Here is an 11,270-nt window from a genome sequence, read left to right on the forward strand (position 1 = left end):
AAAAACTGATAATTCGAATTTTCCCTGTAACTACCCCTCTAACTTGGTGTCGAATGTTTCCTTTCAGTAAGCTATCGAATGGTCCATCGCAAGACCAATTTGGTTTAAGGGCACCTTTGACCCTCTTATCTTGCTATACCCTTTGAAAAATAAAAAATAATTAAAAACAGATTTAAAGATTTTCACCCCTTCTATGTGGACGATTGCTGATAAAAAAATTAGTCTAAATGGGGATTTCCCTCTTAAGGATGCTTTTGACTCCCTTATCCTACAATACCCTTTGAGAATTAAAAAATTAAGAACCAATTTAAAGATTTTCACCCCTTCTATGTGGACAATTGCTGATAAAAAAATTAGTCCAAATGGGGATTTCCCTCTTAAGGATACTTTTGACTCCCTTATCCTACAATACCCTTTGAGAATTAAAAAATTAAGAACAAATTTAAAGATTTTCACCCCTTCCATGTGGACAATTACTGATAAAAAAATTAGTCCAAATGGGGATTTCCCTCTTAAGGATACTTTTGACTCCCTTATCCTACAATACCCTTTGAGAATTAAAAAATTAAAAACAAATTTAAAGATTTTTTACTTCAACTTTAAGGGCGATCCTCGTCCCTTCAATGTGGACAAGTGCTGATAAAAAAAATAGTCCAAATGGGGATTTCCCTCTTAAGGATACTTTTGACTCCCTTATCCTACAATACCCTTTGAGAATTAAAAAATTAAGAACAAATTTAAAGATTTTCACCCCTTCCATGTGGACAATTACTGATAAAAAAATTAGTCCAAATGGGGATTTCCCTCTTAAGGATGCTTTTGACTCCCTTATCCTACAATACCCTTTGAGAATTAAAAAATTAAAAACAAATTTAAAGATTTTCACCCCTTCTATGTGGACAATTGCTGATAAAAAAATTAGTTCAAATGGGGATTTCCCTCTTAAGGATACTTTTGACTCCCTTATCCTACTATACCCTTTGAAAAATAAAAAAGTAATTAAAAAAAAGTTTAAAGATTGTCACCCCTTCTATGCGGACGATTGCTGATAAGAAAAGAAATACTCGAAATGGGAATCCCCTGTTAAAGCGTAGACACCAGATGTCGTTGCCTAAAGCGCGCCACTGCATTTTGGGTCTTGGTCGCGTAGCTTACAGTTAGACACGCCATATGACGTCTTACACTACTGTGTCCAGTTAAAACAGACACCCTGTATGTTGTACTCTATGCTACACGGAACTTTCACAAAATATTTCGGCTTCCATTACCGGCGTACGCATTGTCGCGCAGTCAGTCGGTATTCGGCAAAGCCTCGAGCGAGTTGATAAGATGCTGCGATCGCGTGGCCAAGTATCACAAAGGGAAATAAAGTTGCACGCGGTACGCGATCGAATTGAAACGGACTCGTTCTACCGCACACATATATTTCTTTTCGTTTCGTTCCCACTCACGCGCCTCCATTAAGCTCTCCTCGTCCGGCTGGCTAATATAGCCTACGATATATCGAATATATTCGAAACTACTGTATCGTACAAAATTTTTATCCGAATCGACGCGGTTCACTCGATGTTCCTTGTGAGTAACAGTGGAAACTTTTTAGATTTACTCGATCATGGTTGGTAAAAAGTGGAAATTAAAATTTTTGGAAAAAATGGTTGTTTTTTTTTTTAATTTTCGTAACATGGAGAAAAGAGCATACTGTTTTGAAAATTTCTACTGTAAGATTGTTTACGAAGCGACAAATCTGCTTTGTTAGGATTTTTATTGAGAAACGCATTGAACGCACTTCATCATTGCTGGTTGAAGAGAAAATAAATGATTATAAATTTAATGGCTACTATCGTTATTGGAAAGAGAGATATTATAATTCTATACGCAAGGCGAGTTTATCTTCAATTTTTCATATTTTTTAATATTAAAGAGTTCTACAAACTGACCAAGTTTTTTCCGAAGAAAGCTGGGGAACAAGTAGAAAGCTCTTCTTGTCAGACACTACATTTTCGCGGAGGAACATAATTTTGTACGTTTATTAACATAAGCAGCACGTTTATAAATCATCGTTACGCTGCCTTAAAATTTGGTCACTTTTTTGGTGTCCAGAGTTGAGGTCGTAACTTATATGACGAAATGTATTCTAATGAGTGCTGCAAGGTGTAATATAAGTAACGGTGACATTGAAAAATTCGACTGTAAAAATCTCGGAAAAAGTTTCATTGCACTGTATTTCTTCTTTTGGACTATTCGAATCATATTTTTATCATTTTCCGTATTAAAATTTTCAAACCCAACTTTTACGAAAAAGTCTACTTAAATTTTTAAAGAAATTTCAATATTTTTTTAGTATTTTAGTTGCTACAATAATAATAAATTTAACGAAACAGTATTATACAGAAGAATAAATAAATGTTGCTTAAGTATTACTTGAAAAATTGTTACATATGAAAATTGCATAATTTCGAGACAGTACGATTTATGCAGCAAGTGCACTTTTCTTGCGAATCAAGGTCTTTTTCAAATTTAAAGGTCAATTTTGTTTACTCCAACAAAAGTGTTATTCTTTTCATGTAAAAACCCCAAAAAACTTAAAATTCTGACAGTCGATAAAAATGTATTAACATTTCTTCTAAACTTAACATTTAACCATCTGTCTGTACTTTAGTATCGATAACGTCGTTAATCACTATGTGACAGCTGTGACATTGCAACCATGTCCTTGCCAGCACACTCTTAGAATATTTCAAAAATTACTCTCTTACTGTGACAAAAATACAAATTTTTCTCTAACTTCGCTTACCAATCAATCACACTTCGGAAGAAATGTTGTCACGTGAAGTCTAACCAATTCTCTCCACATATCTCGCTCGTACGAACGAAGAAACACTTTGTCCCTTCGATATACTTCGAAGAAATTGAACGTTTAACAGCCGAACGTTAATAACAGACAGAAAATGCAATTGCGATGGTAAAATATGTAGCATTAAGTATATTAAAATTAGAAGCTGAAAATATCCACTGACCTTTAAGAATGAGGTCCCGTGGTCATCTCAAGGTAGATCATCGACCGTGAGAAGTTCTCTTCTCCAGCCTCCCCACCCTTTTCCCTTTACCATCACCTCCATTTCCCCCCACTTCCATCCACTCTCACCAGCTAGTATCATACACCGCTGTGACATACTTCTGACTGGAATTTTTTCAAACGCGTTCCATACTTCAGGGTTCAACGATCCATCCAAGAGTATGATCTGTTACTTAGTAAACGCTGCTAGTAGGACACTGATCTCGATAGCACTTAGAACGTGCACAAGGGTTGCCTACCGATGGTAATGCCTGTTCCTCCTCGAATTCGCCAATTTTTTTTTTTAGGCCGTTATTTATCGTTGAGAACACTCGACGATACCGGAATAAGATCACACCTTGTATATCGCCTGTGTGTGACCATGTGCTTGATATCGACGAGGTAACTGTTAATACCTCGTTTCAGCATTTTATTGTCAAAAATTAAGTATCGCGCTTAAATGATAATATAGACACGTGTAAAGGTAGTTACGATGATTGTTACCGAAATCAGTTGTTGGTATGTGCGGAAAAGAAGAAAATGATTTGAAAATGATAATAATGTAACTTATTTGTTACAAATCTTTTCTTTTTTTTTTTTGGTAACATTATTCGTGTTCGTAAAAGCATCAGAAAAAGCTTGGAATTATTGAATTTTTTAATTCAATTTTTAATATTGAACTATTCAAGTGGAATGTGAACTAAATTGTAGAACGGAATGTTGTGTGAATTGCGTGACAATTTTTGGAATATTTAGAAAATATAATAATAAACCAAAATCGTGAAAAATTTAAATATTAATTTCATTGAAAAGTTTTTATTCAATTCGTTCGACCTAAATACAGAAAATTGCACGAAATATATTTCACGAATGGAATTATTTTTAACAGTTGTGCACTAGAGGAGTATTTTCCAATGAAAAGTAACAGAATATACTATTAGTTAAGTGAGTCTTGTACATCCATCTTTGTGCCTCCATCTTTGGAAAGCAACATTATTAACACAAGAAGTTCTATATTTCGAAGCAATTATAAAATAATTGGCAAAAAAAGGATTATTTCGAAAAAAGTGTAATTTTTACAACAGAAAATTGTAAACCTAACTGATGTATTCGTCGAACATAATCGTGATAAAGAAAAAGTGAAGTAACGAGAATTACCAAAACCGTTCAGTTGTTCTTGTATCTTCGTATAATTTTACGTAATTGCTAAAATTTCGCATTTTTCCAACGTAACAACTGCCAAATGCTTTCGCCGAATCGAAAATTTTAAACGGAATATCGATTATTCTCGTTCCACTTACTTTCTCTCTCGCATTCGTACGGCACCATTATTTAAGGCAAATTTGTACAAGAATTTCTTGCACGTCGCGTTCCGTTTTCATATTTTTTAAAGTAGGTTTCTCATTTTACGCCAGAGTTCCTCTTGCACATGCGGTCACATGCACGCGGAAGAAAGAAAAAACAGGAACGGAAAAAAAAAGAAAATTCTAAATTCACGATTTTAAGACGCGAGACCGGATTTTTGACGGAGCACAAGTGCTTCTATTTACAGAAATGAAATAATGGTCCTTCAGCAAAATTGCGCCTACCAGAAAAAAAGAGTACCGAACGGTACTACTTTTTTTCACGTCCCGAGGACCACCTATACACCGAAAAAGAAAAAGCGAGAGAGAGAGAGAGAAAGAGGTAACAAAAGTACAAAAGACAACCACTTGTACTATTCGAGTAGAGACGAGGTGTTGTATTAGGTCGTCCCATAAGTTCATGTCGAATTTTACAAATTTCAATCGATATTTCCAACGAACACCTTTAAATTCGACATCAAAAACTTAAGCGCTTTTTCACTTCACAACTTTTATCCATTTTTCAAAGTATTTCCCTAGATTTTCATTCAAATATTTTCAGTCACTTTTTTCAATGATCACATGCAAGCTAAGTCTCTGTTACAAAATATTCTAATTATACAATTTTTCTTTTTCTTGGGACGGTGAAACCAATATGTCGTCGCTAGAGTATTTCCCCGAATTTTCATTAAAATATTTTCAGCTACCAACGCGACATCGAATCTCATGCATATTCTCACAAGCATTTTCAACGATGCAATTATCACAAAATGTTCTAATTGATCAATTTTTTTTTTAGCAAAATCATTACGTCGTCGCAAGAGTATTTCCTCGAATTTTCACAAAACCATTTTTCCCATTCGCCACTATATCGTCCACTCGAACGATCAAATTCCCAACCGACTAATTTAACGCTGAAAACGTTCCACGATACTTAAACTTATTATCAAACATAACAAGTGCACGTGCACTTCCCGGTACGATCTAGGAAGAGGAAGAAAGCGCGTGCAAACGCACAGTGTTGGGAATGTAGGTGACTGAGAGTGTATCGAGTAGTGTACTTCCTCGGACAGCTTTTCAATGAAAAATTTTTACACGCCCCGAACGGTACTCACGCCTACAGAAACAACGAAGCGAAAGAAAATTTTTCGGGGAGATATCCGGTAATCAGCTCCCGGAGGTGTAGATGAGGAGCTGGTGCGAGGTGTGAGTCGAGAGAGGAGAGAAAGAGTAGAAGAGAAGGGGCCAGAATGACACCGTTCGTGTGTTACTCATTGTTTTGCCGAAAGTGGTAGTGGTAGGGCGCAATGGTGTTAACTGCGTATTTACTAAACGACGAAGTTGTAGTGGTAGCCGTTCTAGAACGTCAGATGCTAGCGACGAAGGAAGTGGTTTTCATTAGTAGTGGTGGAGGTGGTGGTAGTGAATGCGCGGCACACTTCGCGCTTCTCTTTGTAAGTTCCAACAGTATCACGCACCTCGGGTTACTCTCGCAGGTGAAACAAATCGTTCTCTCCTTTCCTATTCGGTCCGGTCTGTTCGTCACCGCGCGTAATTGTTCTTCCATCGCTTCTCCTTTTTCCTTTTTCTTTTTCGTTTCTTCTCTCGCTCTTTCTCTCTTTCTCTCTCTCTCTCTCGCCCCCCTATGAGTATTGTTGCAACTGTGTTTATAGAGAATCAAGCAACCAATGTGTTCAACCGCGAAAGACGGCCTCGGCCTTGCGACTATTGCTAGTGTACTATGTCATTGAGAGGATCCGTCTGAACAAAACCAAGTATCAGATTTCTCTACACCGAGCTTTCTTCTTTCGCCACGTGCTTTGTATCCGTTTCAGTTGATCGCAGGCTATCCGATTTTTCCTACCGCTGTTGTCCACCGGTGTTCGTCCGCGGTTCCTCCAGTGCAACGGTGTTCCCGCGCCGACGTTAATTAGCGAATCAGGTAACTTTTTTCTCCCTATTTTCTTCTCTTCGTCACGTTCGGCACGTTTGTTCTCTTTTTTTTCCCCCCCCTGAGAAACGTTTATCGGAAATTTTGTGAAATTATTGTTGGTTCGTTTTTCGTTCGAATTCTTACGCGTTCTCTGTGTTACTTTAAAGTAAGAGAAGTGTATACTCTTCAGAATTATCGTTGTATCGAAAGGATACGGGTTGTTAAGCTTGAGGTGAAGTGTACGCGATATTGAAAGATTGTGTTTAAAGGGCGCTACGTAAGAAGTAGGTTTTAAAATAAGGAGAAAGTAAGTACACGGTCAAGTTGAAACGCGAAGACAACACAGTGGTGTACACCATTTTAAATTTCTGCAGTGTAGTTTTAACGAGTTCGTTATTTTATTATCGCGATACTAATGGAATTCAAATATTAAGATTGATGTAGCGAAATTATTAGCGTTTCTGAACTCTCGTTTCATCGAAGAATGTATTTGTGTATTTTTATCGTGCTGTATAATCGTAGTGAAGAAGTTTAATGAAAAAGTATAGCAAGTGTAAAAAAAATTTGACGCGATAGATGGTATTCGATGATTTTGTTTATAAAGTGTACGATAATTGAAATATTAGATTATCCTATATAACGTAGAATATTTTCACTTTACTGCACGTACAATAATATGTAAAGAAACTTAAATTGAAACAACGAAGAAATTTGTTTTTAATTACGTTTCGAGTGAGATATTTGTATTACTTTCATTACCATATATATTTCCTCTCACGAATACTGCTAACCTTTGCAGAGATTTATAGGAGCATTCGTTGATTGATCGACGACTAATTTCGTCTCAGCCCAATAATCGTAACCCAATTTTTTTTTTGTCAAGCCTTGTATTTTTAGGTGCTCGTCGACTCCATTTAAAACATAATTATTGTATTTCCATCGATGCAGCTTGATCTTAGCGCGAAAATAATGAGAAAATGGCAAATAAAAATCAAACAGACGTGTAGGTAAATTAGATGCCTACTATACCGTAGTACAAAAACTGTACGTACTGGTTGATCCGGAAATAAATGACTAAACTCTAGGAACGTATTCTACTAACGGTAGGGATAAAAAAGGTCATGTGAATATGGGCCCGGAAACCATTCCTTTCTAAATTATAAACGCCTCTTCTTTACAATAGTGCTTGACCAGGAATTTCCGTGGAAAAACTTTTTCAGAAATGTTTTTATTCTAAGTTACCTTAAATTGTATCGTTTATTATTATATTTGTCGTAAAATTTAGAACTTTCAATTTTTCAAGCTTGTTCGTCAAGAAATTCTGTTATAATTCGTTAAGAAACATTTTTGAAGCAACGTGCATATGAAATATTTTTTTAACTTTTCAGTGAGTATTAGTGAGTAAAATGTGCTCTTAAAATTTGGTCACCCATTTCTGACATACTTTGCATAATTTTCTTGAATTCCTACTAATTCGGTAGAATTTACATAGACGGATATGTAACAAGGTTTAATTTCATTTTATGCGTGCGCATGTAAGCGTGACATATTTGACTATCGTTCTATCTACGATGTACATATTATGAAAGTTGTACGATATAATTTTGCAAGCCCGAAACGCACAATTTACCATCAGAAAAATTCAACGAATTAATTTTCTGTCAAATTAAAAAACAAATATACCACATTAACGCTATGTGAAAGAAATTATTATATTAATTAAATATAGATTAACGTAATCTTAGAAAGTTATCAATACAAATAGTAATTAACAACAGATGGTAAGTAAGAATTAATTAATAGACAAGTGTTCTCAATGTACATTACCAGCCAAAAATTTGGCATCATCTGGCAATTTTCATCAATATTAAATCTACTTGAAATTAATTACAATTTACCTCTTATCGATTGATTTAAATAATAAAAGAATTCTTAAAAATTCTTAAAAATTGTCAAAAATTTTAGAAATTTTCGCGTAACTTGCAATGCACAATGATTCCAAACTTTTGACCTGTAGTATACGTATGCGTACACAAAGAGAGATATTAAATCCATACAGCGCGTTAAAATATCTCATTTATATTAAAGAATAATTAGTTCCTCTTAAGAATAACGAGTTATCGATACCGACGAATTCTCATTATCGGAATATTATAATTGAAGTATGTTCTTGTTTAATTCATAGAATGTATGGACAGATATTTTTCCTCGCTTCCATCTTCTTCGGAGCATATCATGGAACTGCCGGTGCCTCGCAACACATTAATAAGGATTCTTCGAACCATTACAATGCTCGTTTTCACGTTTATGAAGAAATGTACAATATCGACTTCACATATCATAATTACGACCAAATGAGCCGTTTTCTACGAACAACGTCTCTCCGTTTTCAAAATCTCACTGCCTTATACTCGATAGGAAAGTCCGTAAAAGGTATACTCCTTCTAAGAAATTTTTCATCGTTTAAAATATATTTTCTTATCATCATAATTCTTGTATATAATTTTTTTAACCATTTTACAGTTGTTAATTTCTTATATAGCACTGCATGCGTGAAATTCTCTTTTAACATAGAAGAAATATTAAAAAATGATGTGAAATATTAATTCGAACAATTAAAAAATATCATAATTTTGGAACGATTAAGATATGTTTTCGTTTACCAATATTGTGAATTGTTTTAAAAATCCATTTTATAGGTCGCGATTTATGGGTAATGGTTGTTTCTTCCTCGCCTTACGAACATATGATCGGTAAACCAGATGTGAAATATGTGGCCAATATACATGGAAACGAAGCTGTTGGACGTGAATTAATGTTACATCTGATTCACGTACGTAGCAACACAATACACAGTTGTACATTTTTATATATCTATATTTAATAATGTTATTTACATTCCAAACACTTGTATCGAACACATAAATTTGTATAAAAATATTAAAAAATTTAATTTAGTAAATGAATATAAAATCGTTTTAGGTGAAACGTAAAATATTAAATACTTGCAAAATTATTTGATCGATTAGAAGCTGCGAAGCTCTGTCTGTACGAATATTTCAAGTTTTGTTTTTTATTTTCAGTTTTTTGTGACGAATTATGGGTCAGATCCGTATATTACATGGCTATTAGACAATACTAGAATTCATATTCTTCCGTCAATGAATCCCGATGGCTTCGAAGTTTCAAAAGAAGGATACTGTGAAGGTGGACAAGGCAGGTAAGAATTTCTAGTAGATATACAGGGTGATTCGCCTAACTTGACGAGCTGAAATTGCTCGTAAACTATTCGCTGTACGAAATAGTGTGTGAAGCAAAAGTTGCCTGATTTCAAGGGGCACATATGTTACAATAACTCTTCTTATACATAAAGTTTTGAAGATTACCGTGATTTTTTTGCATTAAAAAAGAAAGCATTAAAAGCCGAATAAATAAATATTAAGGTGTAATATGTTTAACGTGAGTATTTATTCAGATATTTACGATAGAAGTTTTATTCTACTGAAATCGAATTTACACAACACACGCAAAAGTATATTTCTCGATTCGTAAATTCGATTTCAACAGAACAGTACTTTTATCATAAACATCTCACCCATTTTAGACACATTACACACCTTAATATTCATTGACTCAGCTTTTAATGCTCTTAAAAAAAATCACGGTGACCTTAAAAACTTTATATATAAAAAGAATTATTGTAACATATGTGCCCCTTGAAATCAGGCAACTTTTGCTTCACACAATACTTCGTACAGTGAATAGTTTAAGTTAGAGCAATTTCAGGTCGTCAAGTTAGGTGAATCACCCTGTACAAGCACCCTTATGATAAGTACAAATGGAATTAAATGAATTAAGCTCTTCGTAGTATTGAGAAAAATTCAATATAAAAAGAGAATTTTTTAAACAATTTTTTTAGATATAACATTTAAGAATATTTTTTTTCTTAATAAATAGATCAACGTTCATAATCACATTCGTCGATCATTTTTTCAAGCATTCTGAAATACTTCAACGATTTTATCTCCCAGTTTAATTAAAATGAAAAACTTTTTACAGCTACTATTTTATATTTTGCACACAAATAGATTCTTCGCAGGTACAATGCACGCGGTTTCGATCTGAACCGTAACTTCCCCGACTACTTCAAGCAGAACAATAAGAAAAGTCAACCAGAAACGGAAGCTGTGAAAGAGTGGGTCTCGAAAATTCAATTCGTTTTATCCGGAAGTTTACACGGAGGTGCCTTGGTTGCTAGTTATCCATTCGATAACACTCCAAATTCGCGTAAGTTTGTTTTTATACACGATCGCCTGTCGTCTTTAACGAAAAGAAAAAAAATATATATATATATTTACCATTGAAATTTAATCTTTCGAAACCTCACTTTTGGTGTGTCATTTAAACTTACAATTAGACTGAAAAAAAAATAATTGCAGTAGCACTATTAAGAAAATTCTCAAGTAAACAGTAACGTACAAATATACATACATACTAACATACATATATTAAAAATGATTTAATTCAATTGCATACAAATACTTTGTTATTATTACAATGTGAATTGAATTATGTAATTAATATGTTTGAAAGCAATCTCATCGTATTGTATAACTTTTCATGCTGTCAGGAATATGCCGGTCAGCGCCATTATGTGCAGGTATAGTATATTTCCCAATCAGAAAGTCTATTGTAGAGCTTCTATGACATTATTTTATTGTAAAATAAAATACAAATATTTTTCTTTTTTTCAAAGAATTTTTTAATTCATGATTTTTGAATGTCAAATAAAAATTATCTTTTTCATTTTGTTTGTCACATATATACTTTAGATTTCAAAATATTATGCTGTTCGAGATAATAGTAGTTCGCAACGATTATATAAAAAGTGTAATATTTTTTTAACTGACAAAACATTTAATAGTGAAACAGACATAAT

The 11,270-nt window shown here is 34.0% G+C and overlaps 1 protein-coding gene across 1 annotated transcript in view; it reads left to right on the plus strand.

Moving 5' to 3' along the window:
* Nucleotides 1-8,681: 8,681 nt before the first annotated feature.
* Nucleotides 8,682-11,270, plus strand: part of LOC108574568 (carboxypeptidase M) — a 5,373-nt gene continuing 2,784 nt past the window's right edge. The window contains exons 1-4 of the mRNA XM_017937177.1: nucleotides 8,682-8,764; nucleotides 9,031-9,164; nucleotides 9,415-9,551; nucleotides 10,431-10,618. Of these exons, the coding sequence (XP_017792666.1) occupies nucleotides 8,686-8,764; nucleotides 9,031-9,164; nucleotides 9,415-9,551; nucleotides 10,431-10,618 (538 nt within the window). The 5' untranslated portion in view covers nucleotides 8,682-8,685. The remainder of the gene's footprint in view (nucleotides 8,765-9,030; nucleotides 9,165-9,414; nucleotides 9,552-10,430; nucleotides 10,619-11,270) is intronic.

Source organism: Habropoda laboriosa, unplaced genomic scaffold (genome assembly GCF_001263275.1).
Source record: "Habropoda laboriosa isolate 0110345459 unplaced genomic scaffold, ASM126327v1 scaffold175, whole genome shotgun sequence".
Taxonomy (NCBI): Eukaryota; Metazoa; Arthropoda; class Insecta; order Hymenoptera; family Apidae; genus Habropoda; species Habropoda laboriosa.